Source organism: Emys orbicularis, chromosome 2 (assembly GCF_028017835.1).
Source record: "Emys orbicularis isolate rEmyOrb1 chromosome 2, rEmyOrb1.hap1, whole genome shotgun sequence".
NCBI classification, from domain to species: Eukaryota; Metazoa; Chordata; order Testudines; family Emydidae; genus Emys; species Emys orbicularis.
Genome location: NC_088684.1, coordinates 101579246 through 101606004, shown reverse-complemented (window position 1 = coordinate 101606004; position 26759 = coordinate 101579246). Strand labels below are relative to the sequence as shown.

Here is a 26759-nt window from a genome sequence, read left to right as displayed (position 1 = left end):
ATTTTGGTTTTTTAATTTTTTTGCTCACAAAATGTATATGTAAAGTGAAAAAATTATGTTTAGCATAACCACAAAAACAGTCAGACAAGGCATAAACCAGGAAATCACCCTGAACTCACAAAATAATCCAAACCAAACCAGAATCATTTCTGACTCATTTGGGTGGGGGAAGGGGAGCTTTAGTCATTTTCTTACCATATTATGCCTGTTAATCATACTCAGATCAAATTTCTGTCCATTGTAACAAGATAATACCTTTTCTGTATACTCTTCCCAGTAGCTGACATTAACCTCACACAGCGAGGCTGGCACCTGGATGGAGGAATATCATATTATGAAGGTTTTACAAATTAAGTTCCTACACGTGTCTATTAATTTTCCAAGAAACAATTCTTCATGCTTCTTGTAGTTCATTACTATCTCCCTGGCCCTGAATTACTGTTGCTTGGGAGCCACTCTCTGTATAAATGACCATACTAGTTAACTGTTCTCCTGTTCCATCAGGGGATGCAGCTTCAGCATTTATAGCAGTACCAGCTTCCAAAATCTCTTGAGACTCAGCTGTCTCTATCACAGTGTGTGAATACACACCAGTCTCATCCTGTATATCTTGTGGCAATTCTGTTACAATGTAATGGGTCGGACCTTCAGAGAAGTTGCCATGTGAATCCCGAACCATGGCTTGAGCTATTTCTTCTGTGACAATGATCTGTGAAATTTCTCCATCAGACTCAACTAAATCCATGTGCTCACTTTGGACACTGAGTGCATGGCTACCAGCTTCTTGCATTATTATCTGAGAGCCTTCTCCAGCCACCATATGCACTGTTCCTTCCTCATTTACAATGACCTGAGTGACACCTTCTTTCATCAGCTGGTCTGCTGCAGCCGTGTCACATACTGCAAACTGTAGTACTCCTTGGACCATTTTCTTGAAGGCAGCTTGAGCTCTCTCCTGAGATGCAATTATAGTAGATGGGTGAATGACCTGTGTCACTACTTCCATCGGTTCTATATCTTCCTGAGTCCCTTGAACTTCATGGAACATCTGTATTTCTTGTGTCTCGGTGTCATTAGGATTATTGGATTGCTCCTGATTTGTCATTTGTAACAACTCTTTGTGACTAGGCCTGGTTCTGTCGAGGAGGCCAGTTTTGTTTTCCACTTCACCCAGCTCTGTTACAGCACAAAGGAGGGCATCTAATGCTGAGGAGGACTCTGGAGGATGTACTGTAGCTTCTGATGTATCTAAAATTTCCTGTCTCATTATCTGTTGCACCACAGCATTACCGGAGTCAGACACTGCATCTATTGGGACAGCCTCCTCCATATCAGTTCCCTCCACAGAGCCTTCTACCACTACCACTTGTGTCGCACCACCTGATAATTGCTCAGTGAGTATTTGTCCTGGAACCAGGCCACTCACATGAGAACCATTTTGACTTGTGGCTATAACTTGCCCATCTTCCGTAATATGCACCACCCTTGCCACCTGACCTGCCATTGCCAAAGTCTGAAGGGTAGCTGCTGCCGTTTCTTCCACAGAGGCATCAATTGCAAAGTCACCATCGTATCCTTGAATAATGATAACTTGCTGCACTTGTTCAGCTGATTGGGATTGTCTTCTGTTACTTCGAAGGGCCTTCTCTTTAACTGGAGAAACTTCTCCCAGGGCTGCTGCAGTGAAAGGACTGGTGGTCTCTACAAAGGTCGCTCCCTGACCCTTCAGTCGGCATTCGTAGGACTTGGATACAATGCCTAGGAAATAAAAAAAGTCTGTTAATAGGGAATCATGGCAAATATTTGTAGTTCACTATTTTAAACAGAAAAAACTTTCCAATGCAATTTTTAAATTTCCCTGGCAGAGAGGTGTAATATGCGATTGAACAAAACCAATTTGCATGTTTTCCAATTTATTTATTTATAGAATCCAAATAATTGCTGCTGTTAACAATTCTGTACTAACAATCTGAATTTGTTACTTTTAAAACATTCTGTATTAAGCAGCATACAAATACAGTATACAATTAAAAACCATTAACACCTTTATGAAAAAAACATATCTGTAGTACTGCTATTTTTGTAATTAATCGTATTTGCCTGTATTACATTAAGCACAGCTGGGTGTGATAATGTGGAACATATCCTTTTCAGTATTCTGGTTTTCTTGGTAAATTAAAGGCCATATCTTTGTTTTGATGCGTTAGTTTCCTCCTCATTCCCCCACCCCAATTCCTTCCCCGACACACCTAACTGACATTATTCATTCATCTAGTTAGTTGGAGGAAACATATAGCCTCACTCTGAACAGTGTATGCCGTAAAAATGCCAGCATGGGAATTGTTTCCTGATTGTTTTCATATAAGAGCTTCTCAATTTACAAGTAAAAAGATGTTTTTTCCAACTACTGGCTCTGCAAACCGAACCCAGATTTTGAGAGCCATTGCAGCTTCTTGTCCTTCTCATGCTTCATCATCCATGACTAGGGCCCTACCAAAAATTCATGGCTGTGAAAAATGTGTCACAGACCGAGAAATCTGGTCTCCCCTGTGAAATCTGCCCCGGGGAGGGGCAGGGCTGGGGGCGCCCCAGCCAGGGCTCCTACTGTGCACCAGGCTCCAGCTGCTAGTTCTGGCACGGCTGGGGAGGGATAGGATTTTCTCTTCTCCTGCATGGGACATTCCTGGACCAGGTCAGACCCACCTCTGGGAACCTCCCTCAGCTGCAGGAAGCCCTGCACCGCCCGCCCTGCTTCCTGCCCCCATCACTCCTCAGCCACGGGGGGAAGGGGTCACTATACAGGGAGCAGCCACGGAGTTTCATCCAGCTGAGGGAGGTTCCTGGAGGTGGGTCTGACCTCAGTAGTGACCCCTGCAGGAGAAGAGGAAGTCCCGTCCCTCCCCAGCCTGGCTGGGACTAGCAGCTGGAGTCCCCTCTGGTGCACCCTGCCAAAAGAGCCGGAACGGAGGGTGGGGCAGGGACCATGCCACCTCACTTTTTAACACTGGCATAACTTGGCATTGCCCCCCAAACTGCAAGTCTCAGGTAGGCACAGAGCAGCATCAGCAGGGGCTGCACTTTGCGGTGGGGGAACGGTTATCAGCTGCTCTGTGCCTGGCTTGTAGTTTGGGGGGTAACACCGCCCCTTGCCTCCAAACTACACCCATGTTAAAAAGTGGGAGGCATGGTCTCCGGCCCCCTGGTTCCAGTGTTGGTGGCCCCTCCACTTCTACAAAGGTTCCGGTGCCCTTGCCCCCAATGCTCAGGGGCTAAAGGGGCCTTGGGCTGGCTGTGTGGGGGTGGGAGGTACCACAAGGCCCTGGGTGGTTGCCCACCCATAAGGGCTAGCCCCCCAAAAAGCTATGCTCCACCCCCCCATACCATGTGACCCTTGTGTCTGCGCTGCCCGCTGCTCTTCGCCTGCCCAGCTCTGAAGGCAGTGCCTCCGTCAGCAGCAACACAGAAGTATGGGTCGTAATACCGCACGCTCCTACAACAGCCTTGTGACCCCCCTCCACAACCGTCTTTTGGGTTGGGACCCCCATGGTTATAACACCATGAAATTTCAGATGTAAATATCAGAAATTGTGAAATTGTAAATTGACATTTTTAAAACCCTGACCATGAAATTGACCAAAATGGACTGGGAAGTTGGTAGGGCCCTACCAACGACAAAGGTTCTGCAGGCCAAATGATGCCCTAGTTACAGCTGTTCAACCCCACTGTGTTGAAAATACAGCCTCACTGATACCGTGCAGCCCCCCTTTCCTTCGGTGCAATTGCACAGGTATAGTTGACTGGATCTTCTGTGGATGCAGAAGATGGACTAGAATTCAGCTCACTCTCACTTAGCTAGGTGGGCTGTGCAGGGCTAACAGGTGCAAAAAAAGCAGTAAAATCTTATTTTCATCACAAAGAGAGCAGCCAGGACTCTGAATGTATGCAATGAGCAGGACTGTTGTGCAGGAGGGCATCGTTTTTACATTTCAGAGTAGACCTTCACTTTCAGTTGCTGATTCTTTGAGCCAGTAAGTAATAGGTGCTAATGAATGGCACGGTTGTTTTCCCACCTCAGAGTCCAAGCAAGTTGCTCCGTGACCTGGCCTTGGAGAATTCAATCGTCCGAAGTGCTGAGCCCATTGGTCCTAGACCCATAAAATACTGAAGCGTGTGCTTAAAGACAAAGAGAATAATTTCTTTAAGTTAAGCACATGCTTAGGTGCTTTGCTGGATCAGGGCCAAAGTGCTTAGCACCTTGCAGCAGCACCAAGCCTCAACAGCATGAAATACTAAGGTTAAGATCAAGCCAGGATCTCATACACATCAAGATAGTACTTGTGCCCAAAAGACGGGGCTGTAGATGATCTATTATTTTTTAAAACTTCAAAGCTTTGGCTGGATAATTACGCTACAGAACACATGCATGAAGTCTGTTAAACTGAGACTGCAGATCAGCTTCAGGAATCTAAACTGGAGTTAGACAAGCTTCTTCATCTTAGCTTGCAAGGCAGGAGGGAGCTTTAATGGTTATTTTTGGAAAGGAAAATTAACAACTTAAACTGTTAAGTATTTCCAAATGATATTGCATGATTGATCTGGCACATGCTATTGAATTAAATTTTGGCAGGGATAAGCTATGGTGGTATCACTGTTATTTATCCTGTTATGTTTTTCTCTCTGTGGGCACTGACATACACACCACCCCCAAACAAGAGAAAAATAGGAGGCAGAAATCAGTATCAAAGGATAATTATCAAAATAATCTTAACATGTCCATGTTTCATAATCACATAGGAGTAATTAATTCTCTCAGGAGTCTTCTTTGTTGACATGATACAAGATGGGTCTTGCAGTGATATGGCATGAAATCAAACTAAATCTACAAATCATAAGTATTCATTGGATATAGCAGAAACCACACCATCATTACCCTCAGAAAAAGGTAATTTAGGTACAGTAGAGATCATACTGTCATCACACTTAGGGAAAGGTCCAGTTTATGGGGGGAGGAAAGAAAAAGAAATGCTTCTTGTTCTTAGCCTCTAAAATAAATGCTGTATCTGTGAATCTATGCAACTCCAGTCTTTACTCTGCAATTGAATGGGAAGTCTCTTGGGTGTAGAGTTATCCAGTGAATTCCTTGCAGCACTGATAATTACGCCATTCTGACTGCTTACTTAATCTATTTGAATCCAGAGGTGAGTTAAGCCACTTCCTGACCATTAAAGTAAACTACATGGGTAAATACTGCTGTCACAAAGAGGGTGTGATGAAGCTTAACTACACCAACATCTTAACCTCAGCTCGGTGCAACCCCAGCTATTCCATCACAGTTCATAAATGCGATTGCAGGTCCATCTTTTGATTCAGCAATTTAATAACTTCGAGTGCTGTCAGTACTGCTTTGAAAAATGGCTCCTATAAAATGTAACAGCCTCAATCAGATTGTAAAAGATTCACCCACTGAAGATTCTTCCATTTCAACTATAATGAATTAATGTTGAGCTATGTAGAAGTTCAAGTGTCATTTAAACTAATGTGACTCTCCACTGCAACTTTAAATTTTAACTGGACTATGACCAAGAATTTACTGAGAACATCAACTTCAATTTTAGTGATCTTCATGGTAAATACGAATTGTATACTTCATAGGTTTTCTTTGTTTTGAAAGTGAAGAGCCAAATAGGGGAGATATTTAGGAAACAGTATGTTTTAAGGATTAGTTGCTATTATGACTTTGGGACAATACAGCTGTATAATGGGCACTGCTATTCAACATAATATTTTTACATTGTGTAAAGAAAATGTCGCATTACTCGACTGTATCAAGCAGCAAGTCATTTGTGTTACTAAAAACAAAAAAGGAATGGGGGGAGGGGAAGGGGGGAGGGGAAGCTTTGATTATCATGCCAAACACAAGCTAAAATACAAATGTACATTAATATTAGGAAAACTACACTTGCTGCTGCTGGTACGTCATTACAAATTGAAAAAATACACAAATAAACATTCAAAGGATAAAACAATGATGCAAGAGCTCATATTCAGAAAAAAATTGCAAAGAGGTGTTTCATATCTAGGGGTGCAATGATCAGAGAACTGGTTTCTTTCCAAGAAGCCAGTCATTTTAACAGAGACATTATTTATCAGCTGGAGTCCTCAGTGATTGTTATTTTTTTATTTGAAAATGTCAAGATTTTAGACATTAAATCCATATTTCCAGGTTATTTTAATTCTCCGAGAGCACAAACTCCCCCAAATATGGCTAAAAGATAGGCTTTCATGTTTAATATGCTTTTGGGAAACCACAAATAGGGTTTAGTACCTTTTACTCAATACCTGACTTCTTTCTTTTGTGTGTGTGTGTTATTCTTTTGTTACTGTCATCATTTTTCCCCACAGAATAAATATCTTATTCTTTTGTTAAGCTTACATTTAATTAAAATGTACAGGATTTGTGCAGTAAATTCGAATGAAACAAATAAAACAAGGGCCCCTCTCTTGAAGGCATACGTTGTGAATGAAAAATGTCATTACAGACTAAAAAATTTTGCAGTAAACAGGGCCTACAGAGAGAAGTTTCCCCCGTAATGACATCCATAAAATACACAAATGGCACTTTTAGTACCATCCTGAATATGGCATTTTCTGTGCTCTACACACAATCTAAATGGTTTGATCATAGAGCATAATACTCCATTGGGTTTATAGAACAATCAATGTTCCATAAAATGATGTATTTATCCAATAGAAGGCTCAGCAGTTACTGGTGTATGACATTGTAGGACACTGGCTTTGTACTGTTCAGCAGCACACATGCTGGCTGTAAAACTTATCTAACACTACTTCAACAACTTCATCTCATCTGTGTCAAGTAATTTGTTGAAGCCTCAGCTTGGTTTAAAAAAACTTGTAATAAAAATTCATAGAATTTTCAAGAGAATGAAAGCTGATGACAATAGAAAGGTCACATTGTGTCTCTACTAAAGGGGTCAAGGGTCATTTGCAGTTCTAAAACAGAAAGTAGATTTCATGCATCGTGTAGCAGATAAAGATGGCATTAAAGAGACTTGTCTCAGAAAGAAATGCGTAATGTGTTAGGAAAGTCTGTGCTAATATTGTATGTAAACCACTACTTTGCTCTTAACGGGCGTTCCTTTAGATTTCTAAGCCTTTTCCAAAAGTTGTATTAAGTGGTTTTACACAGTGACACTAAGCCTAACCTACCCTTCACAATGCACTCACTAAAAATGAGGTATTAAATTGTAAATGAAATAATGGGCTGGTTTGTTATGACAATGGAAATTATCTGTGTTTGTATAGTAACGTATAGAGTTATTTTTCCTGATACTGTTAAACTTTTGTAGGGGCTGATATGGAGCATCATATTCAACAATGGCTAATTTTTGTGTACTTCAATTTCAAGGTACACCTCTACCTCGATATAACGCTGTCCTTGGGAGCCAAAAAATCTTACCGCGTTATATTGAACTTGCTTTGATCCGCCGGAATGCGCAGCCCCGCCCCCCCGGAGCACTGCTTTACCGCGTTATATCCGAATTCATGTTACATCGGGTCATGTTATATTGAGGTAGCGGTGTACGCTTTATCTACAAATACAAATATTTAATATCTATTTAAATGAAACCATATTATTCAAGAATGCAAACAAGTCAGAACTACCTTTTAACATAAAAAAATGTGACATGTCTCTCATGTGAAATTCAGTAAAATTCCATGATATTTAATGAAATATAGCCTTTCAGAAATTTTAAAAGATAAATGAATTAACTCTACAACAGCCATCACCAATAGTTTTGCAAGTCAAATCAGTATCAATAATTGCACTAATAATTGGTTCCTTTTCTTAGACAATAATTGTCTAAATGTTAGTACAATATATTGTATGATATGGTATATCAACTATTCAAAGGCAAGCTTGAATAATTTAGGGATGATCAAACTCCCCTAAAAGTCCAGAGGACGTCTCCCACTGACTTTAATAGGAGATATATCAGGTCCTTGATGTACAGTGTATTGATGCATGCTCACAACAATAAAAACATTTTCTTTGTAAACCACTATTTTCATTCATTTAAACGTAGTGTACGAATTGGTGTGTGGTGTCCCATTTCTGAAGATTAAAAACAAAAATTGGTTTGGCTTGACTTTTCACAGATGCCTATCTCTGCTCTTTAAATACAAACCCAGCTCTCTTTATTCTTTTGTAGGTCTATGGTCCAAAACAGACATATGAGTCAACGTTTTCACACCTGGGTGCCTAAAGTTAGGCAACTTAATAAAAGAGGCCTGAAAGTGCTGCTGAGAAGCTCCCATTGAAGGGAAGTGAAAATCTGGACATTTTTATTGAGCCGTCTAAACATGGACTTAGGTAAACTTAGGTAGCTTTAGGCAACTGGTCAACATTTTGGCCTTTATATCTTATATTTAGGATATAAAGAAACTAATTAAACATATTCCTAATGGTTATCATTTGAAACTCTGTTAATGCACATTGGCAGTCACTATTTTTGTCATCCTAAACATTTGTACTCATATTAATTGCTTCACTGATATGAAATGATGTAAGTTGGTAAGAATGTGTTACATAACCTTGCGTACAGGAGCCATTACAGTGTACTGACATGAAGATTCCGTATACCTAAATTAAAATTTACAATGTGTGTTAAACCAAAGTATTTGTAATCTATGTAAATATGTGTGAACATAATAAACCGGAATGGCTTTGCAGACGCTATTATGTTCAGGAAGACAGTATATACTTGTAACGTAGTCCAAATAAGTCCCTATACAGTGGGCCATACTAACTCCACAAGAAACATAAAAATATATCAAAGAATTTAAAACTCATACAATGCAAATGTCATGAGATTTTTTCCACTTTTTTTTTTTAACCATAAAAGATAATTAAATAACAAAAACAAATTTCAAATAATATTAAGAAGTCAATATAAACCTAAAAAGCAAAATTTGTGCTTAAGGTTGAGACTCAAAATATCCTCCAAGGCTTCTAGTTTTCCCTTCAACCCACTCTATTGTGTTTAGATATTTCAAGGTCTCCCAAGAATTGCTTGAGTACAGGATGATGTTTTAACCTTAAAGGTGGCTTAGAAAGTAGAGCATGCCCGCTCCTGCTACTTTAAAGTGTATAAGGACTCTGCCTGAACTGTTTTTTTAAGTTCATAAATTAAATGGGGATGGAGTTTCCTGCTTGTATTTTTATGTCTTATCTATCTTGGAAGGATCTATGGCAATTAAGAAACTAGTGCAATGAGAGCCAAAGGCTAAGAGTTGAGCAATTCAGAAGGGAAGGGATTTTTAGTCAGATTGTTTAAACACTTTGTTTTGTGTTTGGCTTTGTTTACCTCCAGTGCCTACTTTACCCTTGGGAAAAGGCTTTCTTTGTTAAAATTCTAAAATCTCTGTCCCTGCACTTAAAGGCTGAGAGCTAATCTTACACATCTCTTGAGGCCCCTTTGATGTTCTTCACCAAACTTAGGAGAGACCAAAAACACTTTTGGAAAAACAGAACAAAACCAACCTTTCAGATCTTTCTACATTACAAAACAATAAGGACACACATCCAATTTTTTAATTAAAAATCCTTTACACACCACCTTTAAACCTGCACACTCTGATCTAAACAATGGCAATTATGCACAAAAAAACTCCACTGATCATGACAAGAATATACTGTTCCAAAACCAGAATCTCACATAAGGTAGGCCACATAATAATTGAGATGTCTTGTGGACCACCTTCCCTACTATTCCCAGATTAAGCAACCCAACTCTCCCTACCTCCCATTTGTGATTTTGCAAGTTATCTTCTCCACTTGGATTTGTGATCATATAACATTCTTGTGGCAACTTCAGCAATTGCCTGTATGGAAAAGTAATATTAGGAAAGTACTCCGTGTAGTTTGCTAGCTCTTCTGATGCAATTTAGCAGCTGGAAACAAAGAAGAGGGCCAGCACAGCCAGTTCTTTGCAGACTGCCTCCAAGTGCTGCACTAGCCACAGTTGGGGAACAAGGGACATAGAGGTTATCTAGTTTTTCTACTCCAACCCCTTCACTGCAGCTGGAAAGTGCATTTGTCTCAACAGCACTTTTAAACCATAATCCAAACTTCAGGATGTACCAGCTATGCTTGGCCAAATTGGAGGACTATATTTCTTGGACACAGCCAGCATGTCAGGCAGCATCAAAAGTATTAAAGCACTGTAATTTCTGTCCTGTGGTTAGGTATCAAGTGACTGGAAAATCCACCCAGATTTTTTTATAGAGCTAATTCCAGATCTTATTTATTTCATAACACAAAGTTATGGATCACCATTGATCATTAGTATCTCAACAGGGTTTTATGGTTTTCAAGTATATACACAATTTGAGCCTGGTCTTGCAATCTTTTATCAAAGGCTATGTCTACACTGCACTTTCGTCGTTAAAACTTTTGTCGCACAGGGATGTGATAAAAACACCCCTCCCCCCACGAACGACAAAAGTTTTAGTGACGAAAAGCACTGGTGTGGACAGCAATATGTCGTTGGGAGCCGTGCTCCCGGTGACGAAGCTACCACCCCTTGTTGGGGGTGGTTTTATTTTGTCGCCTGGAGAGCTCTCTCCCGGCGACAAAGAGCGGCTACACTGTGTGCCTTACAACGTGGCTGTAGCAGCACAGCCGCACTGTTGTAAGGTGCGCAGTGTAGACATAGCCAACATGAGTGCTTACTGCGATGGTTAGTCTCAACCGCCAAAGGGACTAACCAGGTAGCTTGCGCAATGTGTCCTGTTGGCCCAGGGGATTAAGAATTCTCAAGACTGAGTAGCCCCTTCTAGTATTTGATGCACATGTATGTAACTCGAAAAAGAACTGACACACAGGATACCTAACATAAAACATCTCAAAAGAATTGGTAATACTTTTAAAATTAAATGATACAAAGGACAGTATATTACTCTAGCAGACCACAGAAAAAAAAATCAATAATACTTATTTTTCATTCTTTTGATTTGCACACTCATTCAGTAAGGAACACCTGTTCATTGCTTGAGGGTGCTTCTTGACACACTTGAAAAGCACAGCAGCTTTAGGTGAGACTGTTTGGTGCTAAATAGAACAATAAGTTTCCCTAATTATTTTTTTCTAGGTAAGGCAACAGAAACTATCACTTATTACTTGGTAGTCATATTTGTGTTTCATTTATAAATGCAACTATGTTACAGAGTATTGTCATATCTTTCCGGAGTAAATTACAGGAAATAACCCATTTGTCTTCATTGTAGACACTTTTGCATGTATGATAGAAAACAAACCGCTATTCAATAACTGCACAGAGGCACCATTAAAATCAAATTTACAGTAAACAGAACCTGCAGCTGGGGTAAAACACTAGCTGTTAGTATTTTAATTATCAGCGAAGCTTTCGGAGGTCTAACATCTGCTCATAGCCAAATGACAGCAGCTGCTTGTGTACACTTAAAACAATGTGAATTTCTTCTATAAATATTAAAACAAATCGTATGTTATGTGTTCATCACAGCTATATTCCTATTAAGTTGGTTATATCTATAGGGCATTTTGAACTTCTTTCTTGTGGCAAATTCATAAAGGGCTGACCTCTTCAAAAGAATGAGAGCCAAAGACAGCAAAAATACTTGAGTCTGTAAATTGAAAATGTTTAGAGACAGTACTAGAGGTCACCCTCTGCCAAGATGTTACCAGTAAATGCTAACAAAACATCAGCAATAAGTTTTGATCATTGTGCTCTGTAGTAACTTCAAGGACAGGACTCCTCAGAATGCACAGTGTCAGGTGTTTAAAGGATGGATTGTACTAGAAATAGATAGCAATTTAAAGCATTATTTAGTTAAGCAAACTGTCCTATTTCAAATATTCCAATTATTTGAAGAGAGGAGTGTATAGTGACTGTCATTCTGCTTTACAGACTTCACCAACATTGCACTGGCAGGAGCATCCATATAGCTGGAGGTGATCTGTGGGGAAGGAGGAGCTATGTTGTGGGTGAGTGTTGGGAAAAGGTATTTGAGGTTTGGTGGGAGGTTGCTAGTTAGGATAAACTTTACAGCCTGGGCTGGGGGTTCTTCACTTGTATACCAGATGCAGTAGATGTGTCCCTTTGATGCTTCCACATGCTGGGGAGAATTGATTTTATCAGGACTCTGTTTCTGTGGTAGTGGGCGGGGGAAGACAAGCCAAGAAAAAGAATGACATCACACACTAATTACTATAATAGGTGAAAACAAAGGGTGAGATGTTGAAACTTGATTCCTTTGATTTTACCTTGCAACAATTCCCAGAAACAAAGTGTGGCTATGAACAAAGATCCAGTTCTTTGTCTTGAGGGTGCTCAATGCAAGGCCTGTGGCCAATACATTTATGAGTCATAGATTTTAAAGCCAGAAAGCACCAGTACGATCATCCAGTCTGACAGCCAAAGTTGATACCACCCCACGATTTGAAAAAAGGATGAACCCCTTGACTTTGCATATGTAACCAATATGCCGGATCCACTGCTAGGGCAGTTGTCCCCTGAATAGGTATATGGTTCAGCATGAGATGAAGTGAGATCTTAAAGGGGCAGCTGTTGGAGATGGATGAAACCAGTGAGTTTCTTGGAAGCCTTCAGGGAAAATGTTGTTAATCTGATTGACCGGTCTATTGACGATTTGGTAGGACTTTATAATATTTTTTTCTGTGCTATTGCTACAATGGCCCCTAAATGCCCTATTCGCCAGTTTCACCCTCACAAGGCACTGTGAACTGCAGCAAGTTAAGCAAAAGAGTGTACACTGCCAAAGTGCCAAAGTGGGAAATCTTAGGCTGAATCTGACTGATGAATACATGGATTTTTTAACAGCATATGCTGCAACTGTGTGGGAGGTAAATAAAGGATCCTTTCCCTTCACTATAGCATCTGCAAAGTTATGCACAGTGACATTGGTCAAGATCCTGGTTATTCCTAGCTGCTTCCACTCAGCTCCAAAGTTTTGGTTTTTTGGCTATGAAGAATTTTTATGTTACATTGTAGATAAAAGCACTCTCATCATTGATGAGCTAGAAGAGGCGTTCACAGATTATACTAAACTGGGAGGAGTCACCAACACCAATAAGGACACAGAAGGAACCTAAATAAATTAGAAACAGGAGTATAAAATAACAACATGATATTCAGTTTGCAACAATGCAAACTAATACACGTGGGGAAAATAAATCTGAAACATAGATATTCAGTTGGAAGGGGAAAAAAACAAAAGAACAAAAAACAAACGAACAAAAAACCTTGAAAACTCTAATGCTGAAAGAGACCTAAGGGTGATAGTGGACAGCAAATTAGACTTTAGTTTGTAACATGATACGGCAGCAAAAAGACCAGTGCAATTTTGGATTACATACTCAAAGACATCATGTCACATAGCAGATCATTAATAAGTCCACTCTATACAGGTCTAGTACAACTACACCTGAAATATACTACTCATTTCTCAGCACCTCTCTTTACTAAAAAGATATGGACAAACTGGAGACAAGTTTTCAGAAATGAGCAGAAAAATAATTAGAGGGCTGACTTACATAGAAAGGTTAAAAGCTCTAAATATATGTATCTCAGCAAAGCGATGACTAAGGGTCATGCAGACATGATAAGAGTCTACAGTTTTTGAAGGGTGTAAACCCCAAGGAGAGATGGGGATTATTTTCTCCCCCTATAGAGAGTGAGCACAATCGGATTTGACAGAGGGACTAAAGAATTCAAGTTGAATAGCTGAAGGAAAAAGTGAACAGAATGAATAATGGAAATCAGAGCTAGAGAAGGCCCATTAGGTTATCTAGACCTTCCAGCTGCCAGTATGGGACTGTTCCTGTGGTGGTATGAATTTACTGCATAGCTGCTAGGAGATGATTTAATCTGAGTTATCACTGCTTCTAGAGTAGTTCTATAAAATTCCTGTGAAACAAGGCAAGTTATTGTTCAGTAACTACCCAATTAACTTTTGTCATCAATGTACCTCTGAACTAAAGCATTCCCTTTGAACATGGTGCCTAACTGCCTTGCTTCCTCACATAACAAAGAATTTGGAATGGCTGCCAGTCATCTGGACAAGACTCTCATTCAAGCATTCATTGGTGAGCAACCCTTGCCACCGATGTCATGTCACTTCACTGACCCTTTGTTACAATTTCCCTTTCTAGGGCCTATCTAAACTAGGAAGATAGGTAGCATTTTAACATTTATTAGCAAACATGTTTTAATTATCCATTTTTAAACACCACTTAGCTCCCAGTGTAGATAGTGCTGTGTAAAGATGTCAAACCCTGTCTATACTAGGCATTAACTAGTGCTTAAAAACATGTTAATTAAAGCATTTTAGCTAGCACATTGTAAACCACCTATTTTCCTAGTCTAAACCTACCCTTAAAGTGTTGCATGGTGTAATCACACCCCAACACCGGTGCAGCTAAACCAGTGCAAGCTACATTGCTAGTGGTAATGTATGAAGGCCTCAGGTGTTTTTACTGCCATGTCATGAAAACATGTGGAACTGTTGCTGGAATATGGAACAAAATTTCCCAATGTAACAGATAAGGCCTTAGAAAGAAATGTATACAGTTGCCTAAACATTTCTAAAACTAGTGCTAAAAAACAAAAGACAAGATTTAAAAAAATATGTGACCTGATTTTCTGAAGCGCTGACAAATCAACAGCTCTCACTAACATTCATGTTAAAGTCTTCTAGTTCAATGTCTTTTTTTGCCTCCTTCAAACTGAAAATCAGCTTTGTTTAAAAAACCCAAACATGATTGTAGCACTTTTGTTTATAATTGACCTACAGCTACCTTTTAATTGTTTTCATTCTTAAATTTAAAGCAATACACTATTTTACTCACAAAAAGCAACTGCTGTCCTAGCATGGTAACTACAGTTCATAAAATAATTAGGAGGCATTTTAGTAATGTTGTCTTCTAGGGTGTGTGTGGTTCTATGAATTAGTCCTTTCCTAAGTCCAAGTACAGATGGACAAAATGCACAAAAGGAGCCACTGTAGTCTGTCATATCAATGATCTATAGATTAAAGCCTTTCTGAGCATACATTGACATCACAGCTCTGAAGCAACCATTATGAATACTAGCCTTGGGTTACGTGGAGATTTCATAACTATACCTTTCTATGCATACTGCAGTACTTCAAAATTTGTTGAGGTTCACCAGGGCTTGGCGTACTTCGATGTAACTTTAAGCATCCTTAAAACACCCCAGGCATTCTCTCAGATACTTCCATTGAAATCAGAAAGATTCTAAAGGAACTGTTATCTCAATGACATATAAAATTTCTTTATAAAAAGTAAAAAGGAAATTACACATGCAGACATTTACACAAAAGTAACTTAGACTGTACTGGTAACCTAAGATGACAAGTCCAAGGAAATCCAGTTTTAAGTCTAGTAATTTTATCTCTAACACATCCCTGTGCCCAGGTGTTGCTCTCACAACAGAATATAGCTTTATTCTAAAAATTGTAATACCTGTGTACCTAAAACAAGGCTCCTAAATACAGATTTAGGCATCTAAAAAAACCTGGCCTGCTTTTCAGAGGTACTGAGCACATGCACTTGCAACTAAAAGCTGTGCATTTTAAAAAAATAGTGGTATTTATCTAGTTATATGGCCCGTTTCACCATACTGTCAGTGCAAATCCCAGTCAATATCCTGTCAGATATGAAAGCAATATTATCCTTTTACAGATAGGGAACTGAGATATAGAAGGTGTCTTGCCCAACTGATTTGCCCACAGCCACACAGGAACTATTAGAGACAGGAGAATCAGGGCTACCGAGTTCCAGTCCAGTGTCTTAACCATAAGACCATCCTTTCTCAAAGGAGCCAGATTGTCAGCCCTAGAAACTGAAGTACTCCAGTTATCCACTGGACAAGTAGAGCATCAGCATGCATTTTCCCCAATAATGTCCTGCCAATGACCCAGTCCTGTTTTTATGAAGAGAGAGTAGTTCAATGTTCATATATGCCTGAATTAAAAAGGTAATATTGGCATCTCTGCTCAGAATGCAATACCCAATGTGTCCACTCACACCATCTGTGTGACTACCAAATTTTGTGAGATGGACACAAGTTGACTAAGGAAATGGTCCAAGTCCACCAAGTCAGGTGGTAAAGACCTTCAGGCCCCAATTCAGAAGTCCATCCTTTTCAGACAAAGCACTTAAGAAAGGGCTTCACTTTAGGCATGTGCTTAAGTCCCACTGACTTCAATGGGACTAAAGTATATGCTTACATTGATAGCTAAACGGGGGTTTAATTATTTACTGAATTGGGGCCTCAGAGAGTACCCAGCCTGGGGCATATCAAACTGGTGGCTGAGGCTGCTTAACTTAAGCAAGGAGATAGGCCAGCCCTGACTGGTTCCAGAGTGAGGCAACCACAAAGGTGGCATAAAGTAACTTTTGCCTTGAGCCAAGTACAGCTTATTCAGACTAGAGAACCTGGCTCTAAGCATGGGGAGTGACTGCATGAATACACTGTAAATACATCCATTCAATTCCATGTGAAATACTATCAATTCTAAGTAATGATTAAAGGCTTATTCTTTTTAAAAGGGTTAAAGTAAATTACACAGACTTATTTAGTAATGTGAATTTGTCCAATAAAAATATCCCCTTGTAACATATACTGCTACATTTAAGAAGAGTATATAGCAATGTGGAAGTAGGGTAAGGGGCCAAAGTAAGTCACTCAAGTAGGGTAAGGGGCCAAAGTGTCAAAAGCCTCCTCTAATTTTGCACTCACAAAACTGGGTATTTGCACCTTCAAATTAGGTAACTGCGCTGCTTACTATGATGCCAAATGAAAGATGTTAAGGTAATTTAATCTGTTCATCATATTGACCTTTATGGAAATGAAAATGGTCCTGTAAGCACCAAAAGAAGTCCATATATAACACTCTGCAGGCATTGAGAATCCTAGAATGAGAAGCACTATTGGCTGTAAAATATCCTTCCTTCTCTCTTCCCACCAAATATTCCTATGCAGTTTCTTTTGGATGTGAGACTATTAGAAATTGCAGTTAATACAGAATGTGGCTGTTCGCTTGTCAAGTGGAGTTACATACCAAGAGAGCATGTAACAGTGCTGCTCCATGATCTGCATATACTGCCTGGTAATTTACATGTAGAATATAAGCTGCTGATTTTAACATATACAGCCCTAAATGGTTTGAGACCTGGTTACCTGAGACACTGCCTTTCCCCCCTGCAATACTACCACAGCTGTGATCAGCAGACACACTCAAGCTATGGCCAACCTCTCTTGGTATTCTCCATTCATGGGGTTTCTATAATGAAAAGCCTATGCTTGGATGCTCTGGCTAATTTACCACAAAAAACACCACTCCTTTCAACCTTCCCCCACCCCAAAACAACAAACATTATATTGTAGATCTGTAGATTAATGGGCTGATCCTGGCATTTCAACCCAAATGCATTTACAACAACTGCATTAAGACCTGTGTGATTTCAAATAAAATTACTTCTGATGCATTTGAATGCAAATTCACAAAACATTAAAACAAAACATGTTTAAACTCGTTGGTTCATCAGATGCAAATATTGTGCATCAATCAGGGAATACCCATTCATGAAAATAATGAAAACTGACACCAATATAATAAAATCATTACAGATTCTGGGTTCTGGGAATTAAACAAGCCATACCCTTGCTTCTTCTACCTGATTAAATGCTTCTTTGCAGTTTACTTTTGATCTGTAATTCAAAAACAAATCACTTTAGTGTTTGAGCCCAGAACTCTGTAATCTTGCTAAGGGGTTCTAAGCCAAAAATTTTTGGGAGAAGAGTTGGGTATAAAAAAAGGCAGGGTGGGAGTGGGGGAAGCAAGAACCGCTGAGAACATGGAGCACAGTAGATGAAGCAGTTCGATAAAGTGAGGCTTACAGACTCTACCAGCAAGCATTCATAAAACAATCACATGAATAGCACTGTGCAGAACAAAAGGCAATGATGATAAAATTGGGCACTTTGCTTTATAAAGCTGGCACAGATGGGTCTGTCACACTGCATGCTTCATTTTTATGAAATCTCAACCACCTTCACTTTGCATCATGTTTGCAGATAAGGGGTTTAAGTGCAGCAGGGCAATGGATTGCCAATTATTTCTGTGAATGTCCCAAACTGAGCCGGCAAAATGAATTGAAATATGTTCTGTCTGATAAACTGGATGCCTGGAGTTGTATCTAAATAATATATATTGATGGGTCTCCCCTTAACCCCCATTATCTAATTACAATGAACAAGTTTTCATTTTCAGTCAAATGACATCATTCTAGAATGGAAGTTTTCAGTGAAACCGTCATATCTGTGCATTAAATTCCTCTCAGTGATCAGACTGAAAACAAGACTTCATTCTTAATTTATGCATGTATGGCTGATAATGTACTATACTGCTACCCAATCAATGCAGTATAAGAAGTTCTTCGCTGCGGCATGATCTGCCCCAATTTGTGTATATACAGTATGTGCAATAAAAGGAGATGAATTTTCATTCGAATGACTGCTACAAAAGTTTGGGAGAGCCTGGGCTCCAGCCTGAGCCCAGACATCTACCCTTCAATTAAACAGCCCCGTAGCTCAAGTCAGCTGATACAGGCCAGCCACAGGCATTAAATTGCAGTGTAGATATACCCTTACATGCCCAGGCATTCTCCCTTAGATGCCCAGGCAGATGGTGGGAACACTGTAAAGGGAACATAGCAGGTTGTGTAACTCCCTCTAGCCAACCGAGGAATGGGCTTCATGAGCTCCCAGGGTGGCCACATTCAACCTTCCTTGGCTGAAGGGATGGTTACTCTGACACAGACCCAGAGTGAGAGGACCCTTGTGTGCTAAGTCCTTCAGTCTCTCAAATGTTTAGGCCAAAATTTTAAAATGTGAATGCCTAAAGTTAGGTACATAAATCCATATTTCAGCACCGATTGGGCATTTGAGGGCTTGTCTACGTGGCGTGGCAAAGCACACCAGAGGAGGATGATTTGTAAAGTGCTCTAATGGTTGCAATTTAATTGCCCTGTGTAGACCCTGCTGGCATGCTCTGAAAGGTACCTACTTCACGTGAACATAGTCCTGTAGGCAACCATACCTGTAAGACAACGGTCACATTAACTGGATACCTTTGAGTTTACACCAGCAGGGTCTACACTGGGCAGTTAGAGCACAACACGTTAAAGAGCTTTAAACTCACACCCATCTAGCATCTTTACCAGCACTGTGTAGACCAGCCCTAACTAACACAATGTGGTTCAGTACCTCAGCCAACGTCTAGTCAAGATTGGGTCATGAATGAGCCTGAGATGGCTCAAGCTCTACCCAGAGTGACTGAAGTGATGATAAGTAGGTTGGGGGAAGCAGCTGGAAGATATGGCGGAGGTAATATCAGTTTCTTTGACTGAGGGAGTATATCTGCCATTAGTTACCAGAGTTTGCAACTGAGGGGTGATTTTAGATCTCCAGTTGCTGTTTGACCATCATATTACAGCAGTGACCCAGCCAGCCTTTTACCGTATTTGTCTGGCTAGGTGGGTGTGTGCTTTCCTTTTGGATGCAGACCTTGCCACTGTCTGCATAGTTATCCATGCTTTGTACCCTCAAATCAGACTATTGCAATGCACTCTGTGTGGGACTACACTATTCACAGACTGAAGGTAAAATCCTGGCCTCACTAAAGTCATTGGCAAAACTCCCCTTGACTTCAGTGGAGCAGGATTTCACATGGAAACTAGTTCAGAATACAGCAGCTCACTTACTGAGCAAGGCATCTTGAAGGTTGCACAAGACACGAGTACTCTGGGATCTGTGCTGGCTGCCCATTGGTCTGTGTGTGGCATTTAACGTCTTGGTTATGACCTACAAAGCCCTAAATAACTTGAGACTGGCCCACCTGAGGGACCGCCTCACTCCGCAGGCTGTAGTTAATGGCTACAGTCAGCAGAGGTGCTCAAGCTCCAGCACTATGTTCTATGAGGGCTCCAGCACTCTGGAACTTATTCCCCAACTTGGTCCAAAATAGCCTGAGATTAATGACCTTTGGGGCATGCAACAAAAGACATCTCTTAGGTGGGGTTTTTGGAGCGGGTTGAGAGTATGGAGTTTCCTGGAACAGTTGAAAAGTGCTTTTTTGCTCATGGCTGGTTGGGGAGTTCCTGTCTGACTGATTGTTGAATGCTCCTGGGTGGGGGTTACTGTAATGTTAATTGAGTGTTAGGGTGCCTAGAGCCTTGCAGAGGCATACATTTTTTTTTTTTTTTTTTTTACTATTTACATTGAAATAAATAAAAATATAAGAGGGACCTGATTTTCAGAGGTGATGAGTACCCACCACTCCCAGATCTGGGACCCATTGTGGCAAATGTTGTAGAAAAAAATAGGAAGACATAACAAGGCCAATTTTCATATTTACTGGAATATCCTAATCCTGCTTTTGAATGCTCACATTGGCATTTAGGTGCATAAATGTACTAAATGCCAATTTGAACACTGAAATGTGGAATTAGGACTTTATATACAAGCACCCATCTTTGAAAACAGAGAAAGCTTGTACTGGTCTTGCCCGTTTAGCCTGGATAAATCCTGTTCCTGTTTTAAAAGATTTTTGTCACTGCAGTGCAATTTTGAAGCAAAGTGATATGTTTGGTGCTCTCATTTGCATGACAATATCCAGAATGCTCTTCCAGCTCACAGCTATTTCTTAGAAGTAGTGACGTGTTTAAGCTTTGAAAATAAACTGATCATGTGGGTACGCTTGTATGTGCCTTAATTTTTTTCCTATCTGTGTGTGTTAAAAGAAGAAAAGGTAAAGTGTACAATCCATTACAGGTAACCAGAACAACTTTCAGTTGATAAACACCAATCAGTGATCAAAATTACAGCTGGTAGTTTGGCAAGTGTCTAACATAGACATTGATTAACTGATCAGCTGGTTCCCCTGTGCATACTTTCTAAGAACTGACATTAGTCATCCAGGGCTCTGTCAAGAGAACTGTCACAATACATTAACTATCAATTAGAAAAATTAAACAATTAACGTATAACATGCTGAACAAATGCAGAGTAAAGAAATAGTTGATCAACTTGGACTTTACTCATCCTCTGCCTTTCTCTTTCTCTCTCTCTCTCTCTGCTTGCTACAGAAAATAAATTCACTCCATTCACTTATATTGCAGTGTAGAATATCAGACTGCTCTAGTATGTGGATTTCACTGTTAAGATGCTGTAACACTAATTGTCAGTTTCCAATGATCAAAGTAATTTGGTTAAATAATTGGTTTACATACACTATATTTTATTTGCCTCACGAAGGTAAAACAAATGTTATAATGAGAAACCATCTGTAGAAGAGAGAATATTTTGGTGATAACCCCAACACAGTGTCAAAATATAAGGGAATATGTGTGTTCTGTAAATATAAATAATGAGGTGAAGTCCAATGTGTTTACAGAACAGAGGAGGTTTACACCTGGCTTAACCTAATATTTGTGGGTGGGAAAGTTAGGCTACATTTAAAATTATTATTCTTGTGCCATTTGGATTTTGTCCTTGAAATAATTCCCTCTCAAAAGGATGGTTTTTTTGAACAATTTGGGAGTGTTGATTATGTGACTGTCATTTAGTACCTTTTCTTAATAAATAGAGGTTAACTGTTGTCATATAAAATTCTTTTTACTTTCTATTTATTTTACCAGTTGCGTCAAGGCCCAATATTTTTTTTTAAATAGTGTCTTTTAATTATCTGCCTAAGATTAGTTTGATGACATTATGATAACCCTTCAGGCCATTATGGCCTTGTTTTTACTTCTTTTTTTCTTCTATTTTATATACTATATGGATCTGACCACAATTTTTACAGCTCCTCCCTAGATGCAGAAAGGGAAAGCTGTAACTAACTGCCTGCAGCAGTCAGCAGAAACTGTTTCCTTTAACCTCCCTCTAGACCACCAGGCGTGAGGACTGGTTGAAACATTTTCCTTTACCCACCAGAGTGCATGCTTTTTCTGAATGTTGCCAGAGCAGCTTCATTCAGAACACACTGCCATCAGAGTTTGTTCAAAATTCTGCCAGAATGGCTTAAATTCAAAAGTAATTAAAAACCTCTGAAAAACTCATCATTCATGGGTATGACATAACACCCATTATTAACAGTGCTCAGTGATGTCACACCTCTGAATTATGAGATGCTACCTTGAAGTATGTTCAAAACTGCTACTCATAAATTATAATGGGATTTTGAAGGCTACATAATGTATTTCTACTGATAAGCAGTGTCTAAAGAGATTAGTATATATTTAATAGTATCTACTGTATATGCTGATTGTGTGTATTATACTATTTGGAAGAACTGTCCAATAGCTCTTTATTCTGATTGGCCGAGAGGTTCTATTTGTACAACAATATAGAAAAACAGACTTCTTAGCTACTGTAGGAATAATTCATAATGGATACAGTATAGACGGTATGATTATCCTATGATAACCACATCTTGTGTTGAGTGTAGCTGCTCAATTATATCTGCTACATCAACCAATAGAAAACTCTTAGTAGGACAGACAAATTAGCTTTTGAAAGGAGACATCTGTCTAGAAAGAATTTTCAATGTTGTATTTTAGGACTAGATTCTGCAAATATTCATATACATAGGTAATCATACGTATCTGAATAGTGCTATTCAGTCAATGGGTCTGTTTCCTCCCCCCAAAATTACAAACGTGAGTATTTGCAAATTTGGGGTATTAATAACTAGGGCTAGATCTTCAACTCTTGCAAATCAGCATAATTTAACTGAAGAAAAGGGAGCTGCACTGATTTACTTTAACTTACAATTTTTTTTGTTAGTACCTATGACTCGAACAATCTACATATTTTAACACTAAATTAAATGAAATGACCATACTAGAAAATCTGCATTTCAATAAAGCCTGTATATACTAAACCTTCATTTACAGTAAAATAATTGTGCTATAATCTTTCACACAGTCCAGGTTACAGATTAAGACCTGTAATCTGCTTTTTCTTGGTCTATTTTGAGTTTAAATGGAAGCAAACCTTACAGTACAGAATTGGTTTAAGGTCACCTGTCTACGAGGGATTATTGTGTAGTTCCTTTTTATGTTTTCCCCCTACTAGTTTGAGGGACAAAAGGTCAGCAGCACCCTAAGGGCTTTTTCAAATGACCTCTTTAGCAAATAAAGTCATACCCTATGTATAGAGGCCATTTCCCAAGGGCAGCCTGTAGGTTAAAATATGAAATTTTTCTGGCATATGTCAGTGAGTGAAACAGTGTGAAAAAGAGAACCACTAGTTATGGAAAGTTAAAGCCCAAATGAAAGAACATGAATTTCTATAATGTGCCAATTTAAATTATTGTATATTGAAGCGGAAGACACCAGCTATAGGCATATCAGAAACACATTAGTTCACTTTTATGTCAGGCACATCTCGATTCAAATGAAGAACAACTTGCTTACTCTGGCTTGAAAACGCAACAGATTCAGCTTATTTGAAAACTGAAATTAAAAAAAATCCTCTAGGGAATTGAATAAAATTGGCCCTTTTCTTTATTACTGTAATTTTAAGACTGTAAACTGCGTCAACCCAAAATTACCAGCAAATTGTCTGAAATCAGTTGTCAAGAAAGAATCTCTCTGTTATGGTTCTCTGGATTATATCTTTTTTTAACATCTTGGCACCTCATTTCTGTAATTGGTTAAGAGATAATGTGCAAAACTCAAAACTTTCAAGTATTCATAAGACATAAAAAACGTTTTAAAACAAATGATTTGACAGCTGCAAATGCAGGATAACACCTAGTTGCATTATAGAAACAGTGTGGATAATTACTTTTTTCAAAAGGAAAGACTCTGTGGACCAAGGTCCTGTCTGAATTTCCCTGCAGCTCAGTTAATGTGCAATAATACAAATCCTGTTGTCACCTCAACCTAAGTCTCTTTATCATCCATACATCAGTAAGAATGATGAGAGACGTCCCATGATTCTAGCAGTCTTCCTTTGAAGGATCCACATGTTAATTACTGCACTAATTATGGTTTTTGAATAACCAAATGAAGTAAGCAGTCTATGGGAGGTACAGGCATAAACCTAAGACTGAGAAAATACTAGTTACTGAAGTCATCAGTGTAAACTGACACATTGAACATGCTTAAAAGAAGTAGAAGATGTAGATTTTAAAAGACAAGCATCTTAAATAATTAGGGTTCCATACAGGAAAAAGAAATGTTATTTCTTAATGGCAAGTGCATTTAAACTGTTATCTAAAGATCTGAAGGTAAGCCTGCTTAATTCACTGCTTCTTCTTTTGTTATTAGGAAAACATAATTGTTCCAAATAATTAGCACTAGAGTACATCACAAGCTGACAACAAAATTATAGAAATCTTCATATTCAGATCCGTCTAGCTGGCTATTAGGAACAGTTTCTGATCATAACCCATTAGTTGAAGTGCTGTGAGTTCTTGATTGCCACCAAATAACCTCAGATATCTGCCTAAGTTAACAGCCCCTATTTATTCAGAGTTTTCTTGACAGTAAAAATTGCTTAGGATTTTTACAGCTGCCACACAAAAGAACAGTATTGGATGCGCGTACTTGGTGATAAAATAATTGAAATGTGGATTTTAGACACAATTTTAACTCCTAACTTTCTAAATGAAATACAGCTAAGGGATTTCATTTTGTTACAATGGTACCATTGGCTTTCATGTTGATTAAAAATTAAAGCGAATCTATTTCAAATCTTTCCAGTTGTGATGTCCATGCTAATTAAACTAAGATTTGTATGTAGTGGTTTTTGGCATAACAGCCCTATTTTTGTCCTTATTTTCCCATTTAACACTGATGGATCAAACAGTTCTAGATTTCTCTGTTTCTTGCAGTCCAAAGCCTCATTTTCTCTCTCTCTTTGTGAATAATGCCAGTGTACACACTGTTTATAATTCATTTTTTAAACAGCTAACTAGCTCTCTTAGCACTATAGAAAAAGATAGAAAGGAGCGCAGCATCTTTTAAGACACACTGAAAAATGTATCCTTTTGACAGAAATCACTGCAGTAACCCCACAAGAAAAAAACCCCAGTGTAGACACTATAGAGAAAAATAGAAGTTACTTATCCAGCTTTAATGAATGGATTATTGATAATGTAATACAGAGAAAGTAAAAACTTGCTTAAATATCCAATCTAATACTTTAGTTATCTATAATGCTATTTGAAGCTACCTTCAAAATGTTTTTTGTGATAATAGCTTAGTTTATAAACCTACAAAGCTTTATGTCAAATCCCATGAGGGATAATTTTGATTACTATAGTAATTAATGATGTTGGATAGTAATATGGATTTTCTGTTAAGATTTGAGTTTGAAGTTAATTAGTCTTCACATTACGATTGCTGATTAATTATGGATATTTAGTTATAAAGAGAGATGGTAATTATTAATCTCAAAAATCATCTAGGATAATTAACTAAAACTTTGACGTTGGTTACCACTCGCCTCCTGTGTAACTTCCAAGATACCAATTGTATGGAAAAGAGCAAGAGCCTTCTCAAAAAGGTACAAATTTCTACACCTAGCTTTCTTTGTGTATCCAGGGCAGTGAACAAATGTTATTCTTAAATAGTTGGTGTGTGCCACCCACTTTGAAGCAAGGACAGAAACTTAATTTTTGTCAGGGTTCAGATCTTTCATAGCATATTCTTACAATATGCCTCATCTTATCTCAGTAAAATGTGCTATAAAAGAAATTCCAGTCTGAGTCTTAACTTGGTGTACTGTCGACATCATGTCTTAACCTTAGAGCTGCAATGTTCTCTTCTGATTGATGGGCTCTGTCAGTTCCCATGTTAAACTCTGGAATGAACCTCAGTGTTGCTACAGATATCTTTATTTTCCAACAGCATCCGCCGTTAGCAATGCCAAGGAAATATTAAAGCAAAACTACTAATTAGTGTAATAATTCACTTATCGCTTGAAATCACCTTTGTTTAAAAAAAATGTTTTTCTTCTTTTCCTCCTAATCTGTGAGGAACAAAATCTTAGTGTTATCACAAAGGGAGGGGGATGTGATTAAAAAAAAGGGTTAAACCAAAAAACATCAGCAGCACATCAATGTCCTGGTATTTACCCTAGTAACACAGACTCTGAACAGGGATCTGTTTACATTATCTCTAGATCATCTTGACAATATTTATTCTCTATTTACCTAAATGAGGCAATATGATGATATTTATTGCTCAGAATGGCTAAATATAGACTTTTCCTGAGCACTCAGTACCATAGTGGGAGGTTTTGCTCTAATCTACATCTTTAAACTGACAAGCTGGAGAATTCCTAATGAATGCCTCTTTTCATCTGGATGTCTGTGTGTATTTGACAGTATAAATATTTAGCAATATCGGAGTCAGCTTGTGATTTTACCCAGATGGACTGATTGATGCCTTGGCTTGACGTTGCCAAAGACAATCCATGTAGTTATATAAGCAATTTCCCTCTTACTTCCTAAGAAGCAATTAGGTGGCCAAAGGCAGCAACCCAAAAATAGTGAAAATACTTCTGGTATCAGCTGACAACTCAGAGGGATAAATAAAATATGGTACTTAAATTATTACCACTTTACTTTCATGAATCATG

At 38.8% G+C, this 26759-nt stretch overlaps 1 protein-coding gene across 1 annotated transcript in view; it reads right to left on the bottom strand.

Annotated features, from left to right (window-relative positions):
- Positions 1-356: 356 nt before the first annotated feature.
- The window catches only part of ZNF407 (zinc finger protein 407), a 445265-nt gene continuing 418862 nt past the window's right edge, over positions 357-26759 (bottom strand). The window contains exon 9 of the mRNA XM_065398752.1: positions 357-1758. Coding sequence (XP_065254824.1) covers positions 395-1758 — 1364 coding nt within the window. The 3' untranslated portion in view covers positions 357-394. The remainder of the gene's footprint in view (positions 1759-26759) is intronic.